This window comes from Mobula hypostoma, chromosome 9 (genome assembly GCF_963921235.1).
Source record: "Mobula hypostoma chromosome 9, sMobHyp1.1, whole genome shotgun sequence".
NCBI classification, from domain to species: domain Eukaryota; kingdom Metazoa; phylum Chordata; class Chondrichthyes; order Myliobatiformes; family Myliobatidae; genus Mobula; species Mobula hypostoma.
This window is the reverse complement of record NC_086105.1, coordinates 31596769-31621333: the sequence shown is the minus strand read 5'-3', so window position 1 is coordinate 31621333 and position 24565 is coordinate 31596769. Positions and strand designations below refer to the sequence as shown.

The following is a 24565-nucleotide window of genomic DNA, read 5'->3' as shown; positions in this document are numbered from 1 at the left end:
TACCAGCTGAGGTATAAGATTTTAATATTTCTGGTTACTGAAGAGCATGAAATTAGATGAGTAGACAAATCCCATGCTACTTCATTACATTATCAGTTGTGAGCTCAGCTTTCTTAGTGCTACTTTAATTTTGAATTATTTAGCTCTGAACTCTCTGGGAGCAACTACAATATTACACACAATCACAAAATATATAAAATCAAGACTTGATACAGCAGTTTGCAAACTACCCAAGAAACTGAAACCTGTTAAAGTGCATAGAAAGCAACAACTTCATAATATAAGCTGAATATTTTTTTTTGCATTAATCAGCTTCTGAAGGCAAAGTTGAAATTCTACATTATATCTTTTGCCTATAGCATGAACAATACTATCACTTGAATTTATATTTTATATATTACAGTTTAATTGGAATGTAAAGGATAATGTTACAAACATTTACAAATATACATAGGTGCAGATGTCAACAATATACATTCTGGCTAACAACCTTTTATCTGTTTATCCATAGCTTTACCTGTTATTGTACAAAAAACATTTTAAAATCATTCCAGTATCACAAAGAGGTATGTGGTGGCTACCCAAAGCTGAGAGCCAAAGAGTTAAAAGTCTGAGCTTTGCTTTTTAATTACAGAACAGCAGAAAACATGTATCTTCGTCCTATCAGTTACTTTTGTGTATGTTTGCATCTAGTCTACATGGAAAAGTTTTGAAGATAAATTAATTTTTGAAATATTATTAGTTCTTGACAAAGCTGTAAGTGTATATTGGCATAACCGTCCTCTGCTGAGTTTTATTACACTGGACTATGCAGTCTAGAGGAAACAAACAATCTCAGCTAATATATTTAGTACCTTGAAGCAGTGTTAAGTTTGCAATTTACGTTGCATGTTGATGAAACTTCACTTTTTCTGGACATTGGTATTAATTGGAAACAAGATGTTATAAGTTGGTAAATAGCTACTCAGTCAATAAGGCAAAATACTGTCACTGAGCTGTCTTCAATCATTTGTCAATGAGTGTATGATTCACTATATTATTTATATGGGACAGGATTGACAAAATATCCTATAAAATTTTGATGTTTAGACTGACTGTGAATAGGAACTCCTCATTTTAGAATCTCACTAAACATGCTAGTGAATATGGAGCAAACAAATGCTCAGATGCAGACTTCCAAGCTGCCCACCGTTGGTGCATTATTGTTGCAACATTTCCTGTTGCTTCATATGGGGTGACAATCTTGCATTTGATCCACTTAAAGTAAAAAAAAAGTTGGATTCTAGATTCCATTATGGCAATCATTTACAACACTGAAATCTGAGCAGCCATTAACCTCTTACAGCAATGAAAACGGCAATAAATTCATGAACAGGTTTCTGCTTAGAAGGGCACACAGATTTTCAAAGTTCTATTCCCAGCTATGCTTCATGCACCTTGTTGGGACGATCACTAAAGTAATTTGCAGTACTTGTATTATTGAGAACTGTCTTCTGTGGTGTAATCTTCATTGGTTAAACGGCAAGTCCCACTGCCAGCCTGTAACAATTCTTCTTCACTATCTACTTCGTCATCATCCTCTTCCTCTAGATCTTGTATGGGCAGGCATGTCTTGGAGCCTTTGCAAATTTTAAGGTGTCTAGTCAAATGATACTTTGTTAAGAATGCTTTTGAACATTTTTCACAAATGAAATCCCTTCTTCCTTCATGAGAATTCAGATGTTTCTTTAAGTGGGTCGTCCTCCAGAAGAGTTTGTCACAATTTGGACACTTGATCTGTCGCTCTCTACATGGAAATGTGAAGACTAGGTTAAAAATTTTCAATAAAATTCAGTGCTTTTGAATGAATGTCATGCACAAATGTAATTCCAAAGAAATACACCTCAGTTCTAACCTGCAACGAGGCATCCGAATTGCTGGAAGCTAATATCAACTTGCATGGGTAAACAGAAATGCTACCTTTATATTTGAGTTGTATTCCTATATCTCCCCCAAGTAGCGTGGTTAGTGTAACGCTTTACAGTGCAGCAATCGGAAAATTGGGGTTCAATTTCTGCTGCAGTCTGTAAGGAGTTTGTATCTTCTTCCCATGACCATTTTTCAGGTGCTCCAGTTTCCTCCCACATCCCAAAACAAAGACATATGGGTTAAGGTTTGCAAGTTGTAGGCATGCTATGTTGGTGCCGGAAGCAAGGCAACACAGGAGGGCCGCCCCAGTACATCACAAATGATGATTAAGTGTTGCATTTCACTGTATGTTTCGATGTACAAGTGACAAATAAAGCTAATCTTTAAAACCTTTGCAATCTGTTGCCTTTTGATTCAACCATGCAAGATGATCCTAGGGTAACTACCTATCTTGGCTCAGAGTCAGAAGCTCTGTAACCAAGCCTCACTCTGGAGATGAGCATATAAGCCTGGCTGACCTTTAAGTGCATACTAAAGGAATATTGAATTTCCATAGCCGCTGCCTTTTGATGAGATATTAAACTGCATCTGTATACTTAATTGACAAGGAAGATCCTATGGTGTTCTTTAAAGGAAAATAAGATAGGTCTTCCACAAATGACAACTTACTGTGTATGGGTCACCACATGTTGACGGAGATCTTGCCTCCGCATGAACATTTTTTCACAGTAATCACACTTCAGGTTCTTCTCTCCTGTGTGGATAATCATGTGCGAGGCCAGGTGAGCCTTCTGCGTAAAGGACTTGTCACACATTTCACAGCGATAGTTTTTCTGACCTGGTAAAAAGGTAAATTACTTATTCAGACTGTAAGACACTTCATTGCAGTGCATGTATTTTCACTGTTAGCCATTTATATTTAGTTTTAAGGAAAGTATTCTTATTTGGATGCTGAAACATTTTTCCATGGTGTGGTTGCTTAAGACTTAACTAATCCATTCATCTGGCTGGTTTCTGCTTCCGAGCTTAAAATCAGCAAGATCTACCACCTACTATTGGTCTGGTCGAGTTTGTATATTGACACCAACCTTGCTGAATTATAATGAGACCTACATTATCACGGCTTTAGATTTAATTTTCTTTAGTGCTTAAGCACCTGAATACCCTCTACCATCCCAGTTAGTGAAACTTCCAGTCTTACTAACCCCACTCACCACTATAATCCACCTATTCTTTTGATACTTTATTTCTTGCACATTTCTTCCACTGCTGGGTCCTGGTTCCTGCAATTTCCTCCCTATAACTCTGTCTCATCTCCTTTGTGAACTTCATCAAACATTTGTTTTATCAGATGAATTTTAGTTACCATTCTTAATATCTCCATTTTGCACTCAACATTATTGCATTTGTAAAACTTACGAAATGTCTTGGAATATTTTCAGTGTTAAAATGCACAGTGTTAAACCAAGTTATTGTGCCTTATATTTTTCAGAACCTAGAACATCAACAATAAATTGCATAGCAGTTCAGTAGCTACCTATACAACTGTGGTAATCATTTTTGATGATTATGATGTTAGTTCAGAGGGAAATGCTGGTCAAAGCATTAGAACCGTGTCTCATCCTTTATTAATAGTAAAGAACCTTTTAAATTCCATTTGGGCCATCAAAACAGGTAACTGCACAGCCACACTAACAATGCATTGTTGTAGTGTCAGCACAGATTGTGTATTCAAATCACATACGTCGACTATCCGTGTTGCAATATTACATTACAGAGAACTCCAGAAAGATGCAGTTATGTCAAACTTGTAACTGTGAAAATGGTTTTGATATCTAATATTCAATTCCAACATCTGACAGCTGATTTCTATTCTCAATATGGAGCAGAATTTTACATCTAGACACAAAAAAGTAATTTAGTTCCCACCTGAAGAAGCTTGGCAGAAATGAATATCGTCTTTAAAAAAAGCTCAATAACATCTCCCCAGATTTTACTTAGCACACAGAAAATGCTAAGGAAAAAAAAATTCCCTGACAAGCTGTAGAGCCCAAAGAAAAATTTAGCAAAAAGCTCATTTTGCAAATAGGTAGCATACCCGTGTGGATCTTGAGATGAGTTCGCAGGTTGCTGGGATCACTGAAAGCCTTGCTGCAGAATTCACATTTGTGCGGCTTCATCCCCATGTGCCCCATCATATGAACGTTCAGTTTGGTAGAGGAGGTAAAAGCTCTTGGGCAGATGGAGCACTTCCACTTCCTCTCCCGATTCTGTCCATGGCTGCTTAGGTGCAACTTCAGTTCACTATACGTCCCATAAGCCTTCCCACAGTGACACATGTGCACATCCGGATGCTCGGGAACCCCTTCAACAAAATAAACGTACACATTCCATTCCTCAAAGTCAGTGAATATATTTCAGAGTAGAATCACAAGTGCCTTTTGTCATCTTATGTAGGAAACAGGGAAGGCCAGGATTTGTTGTTAGCTATAGTAATCTTAATTAAAGGTACCAATGTATCGTGGACCAGCAGCTCAAAGTTTCCTCCATAATACAATGTGAAGTGCTATGTGTGTAATTTTGGCTTTAGTAGTTCATTTCCTTACATTATAGAGGTGGTCATTTGGCCCTCTCAAGTTCACGGTCAGCTCTCAGAGCAGCTGCATCAAACCCATTGCCCAATTTATTTCCCTGCAATATTTCTAATTGTTTCCCTCTCCCTCTCCCTCACCATATTAACCAGCACATCTGGAGGGAAGCCAGAGCATTAAGGGGGAAACTCACATAGACACACAAAGAATGTAGGCACCACTGAGATCACTAAAAGTAAGGACTGAACCAGGGCTGCCGGAGCTACAAGGCAGCAGGAGTACTGGCTGGCCCATTTTATGGTGCCCAGTTTCGGTCCTCATTAGACAGACTACTTGTTCGTTTTCAAAGGCATATGTATTCTGCATTTACAGGGAAATATTTATGAAATGGGAAACTTTATTTGCACAGTAGAGATATATAACAGTAAAAATGATACTACTTCAGATAAGTTTCCCAGCTTTTGTATGTATTAAATCAGAAAATAATTGATGATAGACAAACAAGAAAAAAATTGCAAATTGAAGAAAAATTTAAAGAATACAGAAATGTATTTTAAAAACTTGCAGGACATATCGCATTCTTTCTAATTTTAATCTCTAGTTTAATAACTTAAAATCCGATTCTTGGATTTCAGTATATTCAGGCATTGACCTGTAACCCATAAAACAATGCAGTCACATGATTTATATAACAATAAGTATTAGCAACTGTTATTATATACTGAAAGTTTTGATTTTCTTTACATTTACTGTGATCAACGGGTGAATGCGGTGCCAATAAAGTTTTCAGTTCAGATATTCTAAAACAAACACCTAATTCCCTGACCACTTGCACACAGGATAGCCAGGCAGGTATACAGGGCAGCTCCCAGAGATGTTCCAGCTTTGTTCAAGAACGTGAATTATAATTGTCGTTATTTATCTGTGTCATGAAACTTAAGTTTGTGACGGGAGTGAACACAGGTTAAACAGCCATAAAAATGTTAAAATTATTTGTCAAAATACCCAAGATAATTGACAAATATATATCTAGCTCAAAGGAAAAGGAAGTCTCACCCAGTTGCCTTGCATAATCCCTACTGTAGTAAAAGAGTAGCTCATGGTCAGGGGGGATCTCCCTGGATGTACAGAAATAAATCTTCCCATTATGAGGATAGGCCACCAAATTTTGCTCCTCACGAGTCCTAAAAGACATGCAGTAACTAATGATAATGTTTCAATGTTTACACCTGAAATACATTTATTATATTGCTGTATACGGTTTTAATTATTTTGATAATAATACAAAGTCTGTCTTCCCATTTTTGTAGACCATTATTCTGAATATACAGTTACAAATGAGTAATTTTTCCATATTGTTTTCTGATGACAGAAACAATTTTAATAGAAGAGCAGGAATATTCAAGCACCGCAGTTTAACTCGAGGCTGCCATAGCCTAGCCGGTGTAATATCCTTTGAACGTGACACAGCTCACATCCTTACAATCTGTATGCCTGGCTCAAATTAACTCACCTGGCTCTGTGCACGAACATCATCCAGTTACAGATGTTCTCATCTGCTGTGACTATTTGGAATTCCAGAACATAATTGCGAAATATCTGGATTAAAAAACAAATAAATGACAGAACATGCAGGACCTTTTCAATGGACTGTGCAGTGACAAATGAGACTATGCAAAGACAAATTAGACTTTAACAAAATCTTATCCAAGTGTAGCAAAAAAGAGATTCAGACTCAGAACAATCAAGTATAATACATAAACTTAACTATATTACTACATTTATCACAGAATACAGCACCATCTAAGCTCAGAACTTTGTGCAGATCATTCAGCTCATCTAGTTAATCACTGTTGACAAGTCAAAATCCCATTAAAAGCACTGTGATCTGTCCACCCAATCACACCCCCTGTGTGACCATTTGAGATAGCACTCATATGTCAATGCTTCTGACTTCAGCTATAATCTTGTTTTCTGCAGGTCTGTTCCCTTGACCTTTATAGTACATGCATCCATATCCTCTGAGACCAAGCTTAGCCTTCTGGCTATTTTCTGTCTCTCTTTTGCCTTCGTACATGCAGTACTCAAAATGCAAGTCTAAAAGGAGCCTAACTGGGTTTCATTCAAGGCTAAAAAATACAAAATATTAAAGGTTGTTAGATATCTGAAACGAAAACAGATATTGGAAATTTGAAATTAAATTTTGTGGAAGGTTGCAAAGAAAAAGCATTTCAGGATGTATATTGTATACATTTCTCTGACATTAAACGTACCTTTGAAACCTCTGAAAATTCTGGACATATTTTGCAAGTTGGACAAGGAGAGAGAAAAGTTACCCGTCATCAGCCTGAAAGATGCCTCTCTGTGTTTCTGTATAGAAGCTGCCTGACCTCCTATAACTTTCCTACATTTCCTATTTTATTTCTGACCTAAGAACTAAGCATTTTATTTACTTTGTTCATTAATGTTATGCTGTTGTTCAGAATGACTGCTTTTGACTTAACTAGCTCCCCCTGTTTTCTTGAACTCTTTTTCCTGGGTAAGTTAGCTAATGGACAAGAAAAGTTACACACACACACACACACACTGTACAAATCAAGGGCACATCCAATGACACCATTTGTTAATACAATTTTAAGTGGTAATCTGAAATTTGTTTAGTCACATAGATTCCCAATTGATCAGTAGCTTGTTTCAGACGCAAGGGTATATTGCTCTAACCATGAACAAACTAATCTTTTAGCACCAAGCTTTTAAAATACAATCAAGAACACCAAGATTTGTTTTTGTGGTATATTTCAGTCATACTAACTTTCCAGATATTTGTGCTGCTTTTACTTGACCAGTCAGTGATTTCCATCAGGTTAATCTGCTGTCCAATCAAAGGTCCAAAACAGGTGCGTACAGGGATTGCTTCTTGACTCCATACACCTACCAAAGATCAGGTACAATGAGTCAGCTGGGACAAACTTGATACAGAACACATTCAGCATTCCGCAACAAACTAACGTAAACAGTTTGCTGATACAGTCTCAGTAACTTAGTCAGAGGCTGCTGGGGGAATCAATCAAATGGTGATTATTTTAGTGCATTGTCTGAGTATTAGAGCAAGTGTAGTGAATGGGCAAGGTGCAAATCAGTGAGTCACAGTCTAATCTCCAGGTCAAGTTCTGTGAACAGACACAGTCAGTGCCCTTGGGAAATCTCAGTGAAACATTGTCAATGTGCCAGGGAAATCAATTTCTCAAATTATCAGTTTGGAACTGGATTCCTTGGTGGTCGTGTCTGAGAGGAGGGTGCTGCAGAAGCTACGGAGCATTATGGACAGTCCCTCTCACCCTCTCCATGGCATACTGGGCAAACAGAGGAGCACCCTTAGTAACAGTTTGATTCTACCTAGGTGCACAACTGAACGCCACAGGAGGTCTTTTCTCCCTGTGGCTATAAGACTCTACAACTCCTCCTCCTTAAGTATATGGTTTCATTTCACATCTGTATTTTGCACTATTACTTTTTAATGCACATTTTGTGTTTTTTCATACTGCAATGCCTACATTTTGTATTTTAAGGTATATATTTTTGACTGTACAACCTTGCAACAATAATTAAAATAATAAAGTTTAATCTTATATTTCTGTGAGTTATGCAAATGCTAGAGCCATCTTAATGAAAAAGTCTGTGTACTGGGTCAATTTCAGCGAGATTCAGTCAGTGTGATGGGCCAATCTCATTAATTCAATAAATCTGTCCTTTAAGGCAATAAATGAAGATTTTAATTAAGACAATCAGCATGATCAAACAGTGCTAATAATAAAGTTTTCTGCTGGTCTTGATGGATCTTTTGAACAAAACACTTTTATAACAGGTTTGGAGTGCAAGGCCCTTCTATCACACATGACACTTTGGTCTACGATAGAACATCTCTGCCAAGGGGCTTGGACTAAGCTGGAATGGGATCCTGTACAGCAGCAAGCCAATGAAACAACTGAAGCACATTATAATTTATTATTCTAGGATAGTTAAAAATATAAGATGTAGATTTATAGAACAATGAAATAACTGAAGATTAGCCAGGATGGAAAGTGGGACAATATAGAAACCAGCTGGTATTGGTGTGGAATAATGGCTGATTTAGAGGATGTTTTATAAATTAACCAATAGATTTAACATATACTAGAGGAAGATTAAGCAGATACCTTTTTAAATGATGCTGTTAAAAGGACCAGAGTTTAATTTCCATGAAAAACGTAAGTGCAATATTCTCAAACTAAAATAAACAACAGTGTATGAACAAGAGAGAATCTGTAGATGCTGGAAATCCAAGCAACACCCACAAAATGTTGGAGGAACTCAGCAGGTCAGGCAGTGTCTAGGAAAAGAGTACAGTTGACATTTCGGGTCAAAGGGTCTCGGCCCAAAACATCGACTGTGCTCTTTTCCTAGATGCTGCCTGACCCACTGAGTTCCTAATAGTGTATGAATGCCATGTTATTAACATATCAACTTGCAAGACCATTACTATATCCTATACCAGCCAAAAAAAAAATTTTTACCACAAAATCCCAGAAGATTCTGCAAAGAATCACTAAAATGACAATCTTATTTTACAGACAACGAAACAAAACCTCCTACACACCAACATCTTCCCCAGTGATGGACTGTCTGAGGGTCAGCTGCCTTGGAATCGAGAGTCTGGCTCGGCTGTTAACTGGTGTGTCTGGAATGAAAGTCACGGCTCCATGTTCGGGACAGTCTGCGGGGTAAGCCCGATCACACAGAGTACACCCTGAAGAACAGGAACAAGGAGAGTTACACCAATACCACACATTCAACTGACCCAATTAAAATAATGCAGCCAGCTCCCAAAGCCATAGTCACAACCAACCTGTGGCCTAGCAAGCCAAACCAATAACAAAATCAACTTTTACCACCTTTAATACCATAATGCAGTAGTTGCTGTAATACTTAACACTGCCAACCACCCTGGTTCAATTCCTGCCACTGCTTGTAAAGGATGTGTATGTTCTCCTTGTGACTGCATGGGTTTCCTCCGGGTGCTCCAGTTTCCTCCCACACCCCAAAGACATACTACTGTTGCGTCCCTTTCCGCGCCTTCTGGTGCATCGGGTGGCAACCTTGCCATTTCTTTAGCATTTATTGTACGTTTTTTTTAACAAGGCTGAGTTGCTAGCTCGGCACACAATCTAGTACATATGTAAAGTGTGCAAGGAGCCAGCCAGATTCGAACCCAGGACAACTCGCCTTGGTCTGGTGGGTCACCAATACACCACCAGCCAGCTAAAGACAGACTGGTTAGTAGGTTAATTGGTCACATGGGTGTAATTGGGCAGCGTGGGCTTGTTGAGCCAGTAGGGCCTGCTACTGTCTGTATCTCTAAATAAAAATAAATAAATTGAAAATAATACTGAAACAATGGCTATCCATGAATGTGTTATCAATACCATATCACATGGGGAATATTACTGCAGATGATCAAAAACAAAACCACAGAAGCTGTATCTTAAAAGAGGTAGAGTTATTACAGAACTGGCATCTTGGCAGCTGGATGTCAATGATGCAACAATTCATTCTGGAATAAGTAAGTGACCCCAAATCAATGGAGAACAGAGATCTTCGAGGTTAGGTGGCTGCAGGAATAAACACAGCAAGGGACAAGATTATGATGGGATTTGTAAACATGAGTCCTAATACCAAAATTAAGTGTTGCTTCTTCAGGAGCCAGCATTGGTCTTGCAAGCACTGTGGCAATGAGTGATCGGGACATGGGGAACCGACAGCAGAGTTTTCAGTAACTTCAGGCTTACAATCATGTACTTTTGTCCAGATTTTTGCTCTTGTTCCTCTGTGCAGATGGTGTGCCAAGGCACAGAGGGTACTGGGCATTCAGTGACGTTAATGCACATTTTGTTCCTGCTTGCACACAATCATTCTGCACAAATGAGCAACACATGGCATGAGCCTGGCCATTATTTCCTTCCAAGCAGCTCCTTCTTTAGGTCAGTACTTTGCTCTCTGCACTGGGGGGATCTTATGACCAAGATGTTTTTATACTCACAGGTTCGTTCTATCACACTTCAATAGTTTACAGAGGATAGCTTTCAGGAAATCTCACACTAAGCTGGAATGGGAACCTCTGGAGCAGCATGTCGGTGTACCGTTTGAAGCACATTACAATTTCCATAGCCACTTAATTTCACAAACAATGATGCTGACAAAAAAACTTACAGATTGTGAAAGAATCCGTGAGGTTTTCTTTATTGGAACTGGAGTCCTCTATCTGCAGAGATCCTGACACAAACGTAAGGTTTTCTGCAGACACATCAACCTGGTTGGAACTCATGGAGACATCAGTTGTAATGGTAGAAACGGAGACTGTATCCAGTCCAAGGCTGGATCCGTGTAGAGGTACCGGCTCGAGTGAAGATAAGGAGTGAGAGGAAGGAAGAGCCACTCCTCCTGGGTTTGGGTTCAGTGCAGCAGGATGGATGGAATCAGTCAAAGAATTCTCAGACATGTTGCTTACCCGGCCAGTCATTGGCTCTGGTTCCATGACAACTGGCAACTCCAGAGAGTTTGCATGAATTGGAATCACTGTATTCTGTCCTACTACTGCCTCTGGCTCCAAGTTATTCTGCACTGATTCCACCGTTATTGTTTCATGGCTTCTCGACCCAGAGGGCAATGTCTGCGGCTCTCCTGTGACCCCATTTATTGTCATCTCTTCACTCATTCCTTCCGCCGAGATGGGGCTGTTTACTCTGGAAACTGTTTCCATGGAGATACTGGCATCCAATGGGACTTCTGTGTTGCTGTTCTGGTGCAGATTTTGGGAACTATGAGTTCCTACTTGTCTTGAGTCAATTGAGACGATGCCAGACTCCAAGCTCACTCCGCCGCTGGATTCATAATGATCCAGGCTAGGTGGGTTGCTGGAGACAGGCAGTCCAGGGCTGCCATCTACACTGATTGCTGTGGGGTGGATGTATTGGGGAGGTGGTCTGTCAGCCAAATAGGACAAAATACCTGCAAGAAGGACACAAATTTAAACTAGTGGGAAAGTGAAAAACATTCATTTCAGATCAATCTATGTCTCCCCATTAAATATTTAAGAAAACAAAGTGGCATTGATAGGAACAGAATTTCTGCGTGAAAACAGTGAAGTGGAAAGTAATTTGAAATGCTTGTTATTCATGTGCCTAAGGTAAGACCATAAGACCATAAAGTACAGGAGCAGAATTAGGCCGTTTGGCCCATCGAGTCTGCTCCGCCAGTTCATCATGGCGGACCCAATCCATATCCTTTCATGCCCTGACCAATCAAGAATCCATCAACCTCTGCCTTAAATATACATAAAGACTTGGCCTCCACAGCAGCCTGAGGCAAAGAATTCCACAGATTCACTACACTCCGGTTAAAGAAATTCCTCCGCATCTCCATTCTAAAAGGACGCCCCTATATTCTGAGGCTGTGTTCTTCAGTCTTACACTCCCACCATAGAAAACATTGTCTCCACATCCACTCTATCAAGGCCTTTCACCATTTGATAGGTCTCAAAGAGGACACCCCTCATTCTTCTAGCGAATACAGACCCAGAGCCATCAGGTGCTCTTCAAATGACAAGCCATTCAATCCTGGAGTTATTTTCATGAACCTCCTTTGAACCCACTCCAGTTTCAGCAAATCCTTTCTAATCCACACCTGCTCACAATACTCTGTGACGCCTCACCAAGTGCTTTATAAAGTTTCGACATTACATCATTGCTTTTATATTCTAGTCCTCTTGACATGAATGCTAACATAGCATTTGCCTTCCTCACCACAAACTCAACCTGAAAATGAACCTTTAGGGAATCCTGCACAAGTCCCTTCATGCCTCAGCATTTTGTATTTTCTCTGCATTTAGAAAATAGTCATCCTTTTCATTTCTTCTCCCAAAGTGCATGACCACACACTTCCCTACACTGTATTCCATCTGCCATTTTTTTGCCCATTCTCCAAACTGTCCAAGTCCTTCTGTAGCCTCTCTACTTCCTCAAAACTACCTGTCCCTCTACCTATCTTCATATCATCTGCAAACTTTGTAACAAAGCCATCAATTCCATCATCCAAATCACTGAAGTATAACGTAAAAAGAATCACTCTCAGTACTGACCCCTGTGGAATACCACTAGTCATTGGCAGCCAGTCAGAAAAGGCTCCCTTTATTCCCACACTTTGTCTCCTGCCAATCAGCCACTGCTTTATCCATGCTAAAATCTTTCTTGTAATACCATGGGCTCGTAGCTTGCTAAGCAGCCTCATGTGTGGCACCTTGTCAAAGGCCGCCTGAAAATCCAAGTACCCAACATCAACCGATTCTCCTTTGTCTGTCCTGCTTGTTATTTCTTCAAAGAATTCCAACAGATTTGTCAGGCAAGAATTTCTCTTGAGGAAATCATGCTGACTACAGCCTATTTTATCATGTGTCTCTAAGTTCCCAAAGACTTCATCCTTAGTAATAAACTCCAACACTTCCAAACCACTGAGCTCAAACTAACTGGCCTATAGTTCCCTTTCTTCTGCCTTTTTCCCTTCTTGAAGAGTGGAGTAACATTTGCAACTTTCCAGTCCTCCGAATCATTCCAGAATCTACTGATTCTTGAAAGATCATTACTAATGCCGCCACAATCTCTTTGGCCTCCCTCTTTCAGAATTCTAGTGTGTCTACCATCTGGTCCAGGTGATTTATCTCCCTTCAGACCTTTCAGTTTCCCAAGAACCTTCTCTCTAGTTATGGTAACGTCACACACTTCATGACCCCTGACACATGGAACTTCCACCACACTGCCAGTATCTTCCACAGTGAAGACTGATGCAAAATAGTTATTCAGTTCATCCGCCATTTCATTGTCCCTCATTATTACCTCTCCAGTGTTGTTTTCCAATGGTCTAATATCCACTCTCACCTCTCTTTTACACTTTATGTATCTGAAGAAACTTTTGGTATCTTTAATATTATTGGCTAGCTTACCTTCTTAATGACTTCCATCTTTACCTTCTTAATGACTTTTTTAGTTGCTTTCTGTTGGTTGTTAAAAGCTTCCCAATCCTCTAACTTCCCACTAATCTTTGCTCCATTAAATACCCTCTCTTCGGTTTTATGTTGGCCATGGTGGTGTCATCTTTCCTTTAGAATATTTTTTCCTCTTTGGGATGTATATATCCTGTGCCTTCCAAATTGCTTCCAGAAATTCCAGCCATTGCTGCTCTGCTGCCTTCCCTGCCAGTGTTCTTTTCCATTCAATTCTGGCCAATCTGGCTGCCATGCCTCCGTAATTCCCTTCACTCCACTGTAATATTGATATATCTGACTTTTGCTTTTTCTTCTCAAAATTCAGAGTGAATTTGATATTATGATAATTTGCCCCTTTTACCTTAAACTCTCTAATCCAGGTTCATCCCAATCCAGAATAGCGGATCCTCTACCGGGCTCAACGACGAGTTACTCCAAAAAGCCACCTCATGGGCACTCTAGATATTCCCCCTCCTGTAATCCAGCACCAACCTAATTTTCCCAATCTACCTGCACAATGAAGTCCCCCATTTGTGAGGTTTTTTGTAGAGTACTTAAAAATCAAATATATTGGGGAAAGTAATATCTCAATAAAACCCAGTAACTCATCTTGCTGGAGCCGTCAATATTCTCATGGGTCTGAAACAGGTCATACCTGCCAGAGCTAATACAGTGACCAATTGTACAAGAATGTTCATGAGATACGGGAGTAGCTAGACTGCTTGTTCCAGACTCTTAGAGGAGGAGCCAAAGGAAATAGTAATAAATAATTTCAACATTAAGAGACAGGGTGGTGCTATTACAAAATCATATGAAAAACCTAGTGGACCATTCTGCAATTAACGAATTTGCTGCCATCTGCTAAAAGGGAAGAAACTTCAAAACAGAGCAACACAAAGTGCATAGGAGGTAGCACAAGGAGTTGGAGAGATTGTGAAAGTCAACACAGCGAGAAACAGCACAATGAAATGAAAGGAATGTGAAAGTGGCAACATAGAAAGGGCAAAGAGATGTGAAAGAAACTGTAAAAGTGAATTGAAAATGTGAAACAACACTGAAATATGAATGGATAACAAAGTGGTTGTAAACATAGATGAAGAGCACACACACCAGTGATAAACAATAACATAAGGAAGTGTGGCAGACGTTGAGAGTTAGCAGTGTACCCAAAAGGACAGGGCTAATGGACAACAGACATGGAGAACTGTGTTGAGCATATCAATGACCGGAACACAGTCTAACCTTGACAGTTTGTCAAAATGAGAAGTAATCTTAAGCTAAATGCTTCCCTTTTGCAGTTAGGTCTTCACTTACCCGGTAAAATATGCCGGAAGTAGCTGTTCTCCAAGTGTGGATAAGGAGGTGGTGGTAAAGTATAATTCCGGTCTGGAATGCTGCACATTACTCCACGTTCCCCAATGCTCATTGGAAGCATTAATGACAAGGCAGACGGGAGAGTGCCCAAGGAAGGACTAAGGTTTGGTATTGCCACTGGCATTCCTACAATTGAAAGACCAAGAAATTAATTAAAACAAGCAAATGTGGTGCGTGACATAATTAAACATCCTGCCTGAGCAAGAGTAAGCTAACTATAAATACATGGCAGCATGCACTGCCTTCAAAGGACCTGATGCAGAGTTCTGACCAGAATCATCGACGATTCCTTTCCTACCACAAATGCTGCTTCATTCACCGAGTTCCTATAAGAGATTGCTTGTTGTCTAAACTAACTACAAGTCCTTCCCACAACTATCACAATCTGTAATAATTTTTCTCTGACTGCTGTGATACCCCACAATGACATCACGGCATTGACTCAAGTGAGAATGGAATCCCAGAAATAGTTCCAAAGTACTAGGGAAAAATCACTGAATCTTATGACATGCATTTGGGATGTTCAGTTTCAAATTAATGATCCAGATCATAATTCTGGAGGACATGAAGACACTGAAATTATTCAGAGGCCATAGATCCCAGTTAGAATATATTCCGTCCACACATGCCTGGCCTAAGAAGCATCTAAGCAAGCAACCTAATCACCAAAGCAGAGAAGGGCACAAACATAACATGTGTAAATGAGATTGTAAGGTAGAACATGGTGGGCTGAAGAATCTGCTTCTGTGCTGTATAATTGTATGATTCAGAGATCTGCTAAGTAGTTCCAGCAATTTCTGTTTAATTTCTAGATCCTTCCTTCTGTTTCTTTAAACAGTTTATCTCTTGTATCTCAATCCACACCTACTGGTCATGGGGTTAAGTGGGCAGCAATCAAAACTTAAAGATTTGAGAGAACCTGAGATCTCCTTAAATCCCTTACCTTACACTCAAGGATAGGTGAAATTCCTGTACCTAGTTAATAATCTTCAATCCAATCCAGTCTTGGGTAAAAGGCAAAGACACTCCAGTGGGTGAGTTGCTAATTCAGCTTTGACAGTGCTTGCAGTTCTCAGTTTCTCAATGCATTATGAAAACAGCGGCCTTTGTCTTTGTTCTATCAGCACTGCCATGAAACTTACTTGGAACCGTTGTGAATCATGACCATCCCTAACACAAGATTTTAACATTTGGACCAGAGACTTTTCATAAACCCAGTGATCATCAAATTTGTAATAGAGATACACATTACAGAGTCTGACTGTAAATGTATTGTTCAGCAAAGTGGCACTTCGTGTTTTAATATCAAATTAAGTAACTAAATGGATTAATGTAGTTCTTTTGGCTCTACTAGCTTCTCACGTTCAAAGAGCCTGAGGATCAAATCTACACTTGAACTCTGGAATTTACTCAAATAAGGCCTGACATAGATTATGCAGAGATCTTTACATTATTGATTGCACAGTTGCAATTCTGTAGATTGGCTTAAGACTAATAAATCATATTGGTTCAAAAAGACATAAACTAAGTTAAGGACATAGCATTACGATCCTACAATGATGCTGACTATCAACAAAATCCCAATTCCCAAGAAAAGTCTGAGAGGGGCTGAACTTGTTTACTTAATGGCTTTAATTAGTAAGATTATCATAAAAAAAAGTGACAATGCAAAGGGAAGAAACCACATCCGGTATTCATTAGTTCACTGAACATCACAGGGGACGGACTGGCTGCTGTCCAACAGTTGATAGGAAATATTTGCCATTACTCGGAATTATCCCAAGTTTAGACCAGCATTTCCTACCTGGAGTTGGGAGAGGGTTGTGGGTGGGTGAACTCATGCCCAGGTGACTTGCGGTTACAGGCAAGTTACTGCTAACAGAAGAAGCACTCAGTTGATCCATGCCCACAGGACTCAGGTTGATATCATTCATGCTGAAAAATTCAGAATGAACATGTGATTGGCGACCACAGTCTAAAGTGAACCACATTCCTTCTCTGACACTTCCTCTCCATCAAATTACCCAGGAAGCAGTACAGGCTGACCTTCACTAATCCGGCACCATTGGGACCTGAGGAGTGCCGGATTAGTAAAAACGCTGAATTACAGAAGGATCACATTAAGCATAATCAGTGCCGGATTATCGAAGGAACCGGATTACAGGTAGTCGGATTAGTGAAGGTCGACCTGTACTTAGATACACCAGATAAAGAAAACAAGGCACTTACAGTATCTTTTTCTACTGACTTGGTCCCAATTTATCGATTCAGCCATAAAGGCGGCAAAACAGCTGCTATATTTCATTAGGAGTTTGAGGAGATTTGGTATGTCACCAAAAACACCCGCAAATTTCTACAGATGTACCGCAGACAGCATAATAATTGGCTGCATGGGGGGGGAGGAGGGGGTGCAGAGGATCGAAGTAAGCTGCAGAGTTGTAAAATTAGTCAGCTCCATCATGGGTACTAGCCTCCATAGTATCCATGACATCTTCAAGGAGTGGTGCTTCAGAAAGGCGGCATCCATCATTAAGGATCCCCACCACCCAGCACGTGCCCTCTTCTCATTGTCACCATCAGATAGGAGATACAGAAGCCTGATGGCACACACTCAGCGATTCAGGAACAGCTTCTTCTTTTTTGCAATTCAATTTCTAAATGGACATTGCAGCCATGAACATTACCTCACTATTTTTTATCCTCTTTTCGCACTACTTATTTAATTTAGCCATTTTATATATATATGTACTTACATATACACCCACAGACTTGCTGTAATTCAGTTTTTTTTTCCCTGTATTTACCATGTCTCGTACTGCTGCCGCAAAGTTAACAAATTTCACGACATATGCCACTGAAATTGAACTAAATTTTGATTCTGATTCTACTAAGTAAATTAGATTAACCTACATTTGTAATGAGATATTTTGCCAACTGCAATTTTTGCACAATAACTGCATCTACATCATAGATCAGGATGAAACCAGTTTTCTGCTCCTACAGTGTATTTCTGCATCCGTTTACTGAATATTAAATTCCAGAAAATGCATCCTCTTTTTGAATTGTATTGATTCTAATTCAGTGCTTTTAATACTCCTTTGTCCAAAACCAGGGTCAAATGAGCACAAAACAACACACAAAATCTCTTACTAGCTCTTCTTTCAGTTAGTCCTAACTAAGTTTCTTGGCCAGAAACGTCGACTGTACCTCTTCCTAGAGATGCTGCCTGGCCTGCTGCGTTCACCAGCAACTTTTATGTGTTGCTTGAAATTCCAGCATCTGCAGATTTCCTCGTGTTTGCGTTTTTAAATCCACAAAAACTGTTCCACGTCCATTTCCCATAGCTTTAAATAATGTCCCTTTCAACCCCTGTGATTTAGCTCTATGATTTAGCAGATTCACTTCCTTAATGAGTTATCAATAAAAATATCAAATAGAAAAATCAGCAGAGTACACACTTTGAGAAGGAAAAAAAAATGCTTCTTCTGATGCCAAAAGAAAAACAGGGATATACCTGAATAAGTCTTCTTTCTTACTCTGTCCCAAAAGGTTTTCACGGTTGAATCATCCATCTGTTCCCAATGTAGAAAGTAGAAAAATATCAGTTATTATAATAACTAAGCGGAAATTATAGTTAGATCTGTGTGGATATCAATGCACATAATCCAGTCTAGTGCAATACAAATACATCCCCTCTACTTCTGCACACTATCCCCACATAATCACACCCATGGCAAATGCATGTCAAGCACAGATCCAACAAGGGTACTCTTCTGCAGCATGCAAATACCATCAACAACATGGCAAAATGTAGCAATGCACTCTACCAAACAGTTTTAAGCAAAAATTGATTGTGAACATGACAAGGACAGATAACCATATACAGTGCCTATAAAAAATATTCAAACCCCCCCCCCCCGAAGTTTTCATGTTTTATTGTTTTACAACATTGAATCACAGTGGATTTAATTTGGCTTTTTTGACACTGATCAACAGAAAAAGACACATGTCAAAGTGACAACAGATCTCCACAAAGTGATCTAATATAAAACACGAAATAATTGATTACATAAGTATTCATCTCCCTTTAATATGACACACCAAATCATCACTGGTGCAGCCAATTAGTTTTAGAAGTCACATGATTAGTTAAATAGAGATTTGTTTTCAGAGACCAGCGTACAGTCAAGGTGTTTCAATTGATTGTAATAAAAATACACCTGTATCTGGAAGGTCCAGCTGCTGGTGAGTCCGTATCCTGGCAAAAACTACACCATGAAGACAAAAGAACACTCCAAGTAACTCTGTAAAAAGATTATTGAAAAGCACAAGTCAAGAGATGGATACAGGCAAATTTCCAGGCAACTTAAATGGACTACATTTAAGTCAATCATCAAGAAAAGGAAAGAATATGCCACAGCTATAAATCCGCCTAGAACAGGCTGTCCTCAGAAACTGTGACTGTGCAAGAAGAGGACTAGTGAGGGACCTATGACAACTAGGGAGGAGTTACAAGCTTCAGGGGCTGAGATGGGAGAGACTGTGCATACAACAAATGTTGCCCAGGTGCTTCACCAGTTGCAGCTTTATGAAAGAGTGGCAAAGAGAAAGCCACTATTGAAAAAAAAACTCACATGAAATCTTGGCTAGAGTTTGCCTGAAGGCATGTGTGAGACCCTGAAGTCAGCTGGAAGAATGTTCTAAGGTCTGATAAAACCAAAATTGCCCTTTTCGGCCATCAAACTAAACGCTATGTTTAATATAACCCAAACACCGTACATCAAAAACACACCATCCCTACCGTGAAGTATGGTGATGGCTGCATCATGCTGTGGGGATGCTTCACTTATGAAGGTAGAGGGTGAAATGAATGCAGCAAAATACAAGGAAATTCTGGAGGAAAACCTGATGCAAAACTTGGGAGATTTGTTTTCCAGCAAGACAATGACCCTAAGCATAAAGCTAAAGCTACACAGTAATGTCTTAGAAACAACAAAGTTAATGTTCTGGAGTGGCCAAATGAGAGTCCAGACCTCAATCCAATTGAGAATTTACGGCTGGACTTGAAAAGGACTGTTCACTCACAATCCCCATGCAATCTGACAGAGCTTGAGCAGTTTTATAAAGAAGAGAGAAAAATTACAGTGTCCAGATGTGCAAAGCTTACTGCTGATGTTGCATCTACTATATAGTGACTTGAAGGGGGTGAATACTTATGCAATCAATTATTTTGTGGTTGTATATTTGTAATTAATTTAGATCATTTTGTAGAGATCTGTTTTCACTTTGACACAAAGTCTTCTTCTGTTGATCTGTGTCAAAAAAAGTCAAATTAAATCCACTGTGATTCAATGTTGTAAAACAACAAAACATGAAAACTTTCAATGGGGGGGGGTGAATACTTTTTAAAAGGCATTCTACTTGGTCAAAGAGCTATATTTTAAGAAGTGAGAGGAAAAGAGAGGAAAGTTGTAAAGAGGAAATACTAGACTTTACTGCTTTGCCAGATGAAGGCAACACCACTGACCAAGGAGCGAATAAATTCAATGGAAATGAAGAGGTGAAAATGCAGGTATCTGAAACTTGAAGCTTACAGAGCTAGGGAAGGTCGACTATGGAGAGATTTGAAAACACGGATGAGAATTTTAAAGTGAAGACTCTGCAATATGGATCAATGATCACTGAAGATAGTGGGTGAAAGGGCCTTATTATGGGTTGAGATATGGGCAGCTAATCTTTAGTTGATCTCAAGTGCATGGAGGGTAGAATGAAGGAGGCTGCTCGGAAGTGCACAGCAATAGTAATGTCTGGCAAGGGCATGGATGGCGATTACAAGATCAGCTGAAATGAGATGATTCACATAATGTCACTCAAGTGTAAATAGTCAGTCTTCACTGATGCAATAGATTAAATTCACGTCCAAGTAAAATTTGGAAATTAGTCAGATGCTGTTCCATCACAATTACCAGTCAGTGCCTGAGAACAGAGTTTGTGACAGGGATGAAACACAATGGCTCCATTCTTCCCAATTCTTAGAGAAAATGCTCTTCCAGTATTAGATGTCAGATAAGCAGTATGACAATTTAGAGACTGTGGTGGGGTCATGAGAGGTGACAGCAAGGTACAGCAGAGTGCTGCCAGCACACATATGGGAACCTGGGTCTTTGAATGATTTTCACATATAGGAGAACCAACAATGAGCCCTTGGATAACAGCAGAGATAACCGTGCATGAAGACTGCCTTCTGTACTGAACAGAAGAATAGGAATACACCATTTACCTCTGGTCAGTAACAACATTCAAGAGTTAATAACTGATCTGTGACCTAACACCAGATACTTCCAGTTCTTTAAATAATTGTTTTGTCTATAATATTTCACTCATATATATAAAATTAACAGATGACCGAGTAGAAGATAGCTCATTTTCAAAAGATGTTTCCTAATTCTCATCACACATTAAGTACAGAAATCTTTTCCAACTTCAGTTTGAAGGCTTACAGTATCTCTTTATTCCTTAGCCCTACACTTTCCCACCTGATCTTTGCAGGAGAGAGAAGAATGGGATTTGGTGGGTCCAGTATCATCTAGTTGTACCCATTCCAAAGCTTGCAAAAATTTAGCCTGTTGAAGCTCAGCAAGTATACAGATAATATAACACAAAATATCCACTACTTATCACATACATACTGGAAGCAAATTCAGTCTAGCAATCCACATTATATCAGCAACACACATCAAAGTTGGGGGTGAACGCAGCAGGCCAGGCAGCATCTCTAGGAAGAGGTACAGTCGACGTTTCAGGCCAAGACCCTTTGTCAGGACTAACTGAAGGAAGAGTTAGTAAGAGATTTGAAAGTTGGAGGGGGAGGGGGAGATCCAAAATGATAGGAGAAGACAGGAGGGGGAGGGATGGAGCCAAGAGCTGGACAGTTGATTGGCAAAGGGGATATGAGAGGATCATGGGACAGGAGGTCCGGGAAGAAAGACAAAGGGCGGGGGAACCCAGAGGATGGGCAAGGGGTATATTCAGAGGGACAGAGAGAGAAAAAGGAGAGTGAGAGAAAGAATGTGTGTATAAAAATAAGTAACAGATGGGGTACGAGGGGGAGGTGGGGCATTAGCGGAAGTTAGAGAAGTCGATGTTCATGCCATCAGGTTGGAGGCTACCCAGACGGAATATAAGGTGTTGTTCCTCCAACCTGAGTGTGGCTTCATCTTTACAGTAGAGGAGGCCGTGGATAGACATGTCAGAATGGGAATGGGATGTGGAATTAAAATGTGTGGCCACTGGGAGATCCTGCTTTCTCTGGCGGACAGAGCGTAGGTGTTCAGCAAAGCGGTCTCCCAGTCTGCGTCGGGTCTCGCCAATATATAAAAGGCCACATCGGGAGCACCGGACACAGTATATCACCCCATTATATCAGGGCTGTATTGTAACTTTTCAGACTGCAAATCACAGCAATCAACAAATGTACACCCACAAAAAAAGAAATCAAACTCAGGCAATGATAATCTTACTAAAAGAGGCTCAGGAGGTGTTCAGTCCATTCAGACTCTGCAGAGATGGCACAGAACATACACAGAGCAAACACAGGGAATGAGTTTGGTGGCCACATATGTACATCATGGGAAGTCAGTATAGTCACAAGCTCAGGGAGAATCAGTGCCAACACAAACAGAGCCTGTTCAAGATCTGAACCGTCCGTGCAGGTTCATCGTCATTGATGTCCATTTGGGTACAATCCATGCAGTGTCGGTGTAGGCTCCAGTCAGTACAGACCCAGTGTTCCTATTGTCTATGAAAAGTTTGAATACAGCCTGTGTTTAGCTGGTGTGGACACAGGCCATGCAGATTTGGCATAGATACAGTATGAGCTGAGATCATGCCAAGTCAATATTCACACAGTCCATATGGTCACAAAGTGTACTGAGTCAATGCAGATAGTGTAAAAATAGTCCATGCAGAGGCATTATAGGTATAGCCATAGAATCAGTTTACAACATGCTGAGCCAGTGTAGAGTCACTGTAGAGTTGGTATAAGCTGTATAGCATCAGTGTGGACATCATTCATACAAATTTGATGAAAACACATCTGATGCTGTCAGTACAGTTACAATTGGTGCTGTATTTGTGAACTGTCCATACAGAATTATGCATACAGCCAGTGCAGAGTTGTTGTAGTCCATACTGAATCCCTGTGAAGAGCATTAAAGGTCAGTAGACATTGGCCGAGCAGTTTGTGTAGAAACAGCCCCTACAGACAGTACCATATGGCTCACACAGATTGTGCAAGTACAGCCCGTGCGGGCTTGATGTAAATAAAGTTCGCGGACAGAACGTAGGCCTAGGCTATATAGTTGATAGAAACACATCCCTCGCAGAGTCAACCGAACTACTACAGACTATGCAGTTAGAGTTGGCACAGGCTGCGCAGGGTCGGAAGAAACATCGTCCTTGCAGAGCTGTAAATAAAGTGAAAGCACAGCCCTTCCTGACTCGTGCACATAAAGGCCTTGCAAAGAGTTCGTGCAAAGTCAACGTGGACACAACTTGCAGTCAGTGCAAACTTGGCCTTGCAGAGAGAGTTGCTGCAGCATCGATCGTGCAGCGTATCAGTGCAACACAGCCCGTGCTAAGAGTCGATGTCAACATAGGCCTTAAAGAGTTGCTGCAGGCACAGCCAGTGCAGAATCGGTGCATTTGTGCTGCCGTAAGAGACACCCGCGCACTAGCAGCCCGTGTGTGTGGAGCCGTTGCTCAGGGGCTGGTGCGGTGCCGAGTTTGTGGTCAGTGTACGCGGTGCCGTGAATCCCAGTCCCCGGCCTGTTCACTGCAACATCTGACGGGAATGCAGGGGAAGCGGGAGCGGCCGCTGGAACGAGGCAGGGTGTCGGGTGTCGGGTGTCGGGTGGCGAGCAGCGGGTCAGCGGTGCCGCTCGAGCCGCGTCGCGCCGCCGGCCTCCGAGCGCCGCTCGCGCTCCGCCGCTTGCCGCCCTTTGTTGTTCCCAGCGAACGTTTGTCACTGACCTGTCAGCGCGCGCGGCTCGTGTCCACCGCCGGCCAACAGCGCCCGGCTGCGCATGCGCCATTACCGCCGACAACCGGCGCCCCCCACTGCTCCCCTCCCGACACGGCAGACGCTGCGATCCTTCCCCTTGCCGCCGGTAGAGCAACTCGGGCAACGCCCCTAAGATACCTCACCCCACGCTGGAGACAATGTTACTGCACAATGAGCTGCAATAAAAAGAAGAGCATGTTAGAATTGCCCGAAACCATAGAAATACTCAGCAAGTCAGGCAGCATCTGCAGAAAGAGAAGAACGGAGTTTCAGGTAGCTGTCCTTTTTTTTTGGTTCTGATTGGTTTGAAGTGTTTGTCTCATCACAGTTGCTGTCTAACTTGCTGACTAATTGCAGCATTCCCTGTTTTTATTACACACTTCTAACATCTGCAGCTCTTTTTTTGCTTTTTATTGGAGTGCTTGTTTATTCACATCACAGATGCTTGCAAAGTGCCCTGCTTTGAAGTAACTTTGGATTGTCGTCAAGCAAGGGCACCAGACAAGTCATTGTCTACACAGTAGGATTCTATGAATAGTACCGTGCCTGACTTAGAAT

The 24565-nt window shown here is 40.7% G+C and overlaps 1 protein-coding gene across 3 annotated transcripts; it reads right to left on the bottom strand.

Annotated features, from left to right (window-relative positions):
- Window positions 1-22: 22 nt before the first annotated feature.
- prdm4 (PR domain containing 4) lies at window positions 23-24045 on the bottom strand. Of its 3 annotated transcripts, none has more exons than XM_063057986.1 (13): window positions 23977-24045; window positions 19167-19250; window positions 18461-18518; window positions 16751-16881; window positions 14887-15072; window positions 10746-11543; window positions 9136-9285; window positions 7312-7430; window positions 6013-6098; window positions 5556-5683; window positions 4007-4273; window positions 2578-2746; window positions 23-1786 (listed from the first exon to the last, which is right to left on the bottom strand). In XM_063057986.1, exons 4-13 carry the CDS (start codon window positions 16878-16880, stop codon window positions 1477-1479), a joined length of 2343 nt encoding a protein of 780 aa, XP_062914056.1. In that variant the 5' UTR covers window position 16881; window positions 18461-18518; window positions 19167-19250; window positions 23977-24045; the 3' UTR covers window positions 23-1476. The 3 variants fall into 3 exon arrangements, with proteins under 3 accessions (XP_062914056.1, XP_062914057.1, XP_062914058.1); XM_063057987.1 differs by lacking the exon at window positions 23977-24045 and adding an exon at window positions 22467-22602; XM_063057988.1 differs by lacking the exons at window positions 19167-19250; window positions 23977-24045 and adding an exon at window positions 22467-22601.
- Between the last annotated feature and the right edge of the window lie 520 nt (window positions 24046-24565).

Bases quoted from the DNA above. Each gene is read 5' to 3' on its own strand.
- prdm4 (XM_063057986.1), bottom strand. From the start codon at position 16,880: ATGAATGATATCAACCTGAGTCCTGTGGGCATGGATCAACTGAGTGCT. The intron at 9,286-10,745 runs GTAAGTTTTTTT...CCTGTTCTTCAG, and splicing joins CACGGATTCTTTCACAATCT to GGTGTACTCTGTGTGATCGG. The intron at 2,747-4,006 runs GTATGCTACCTA...CCTTTTTACCAG, and splicing joins TCATCTCAAGATCCACACGG to GTCAGAAAAACTATCGCTGT.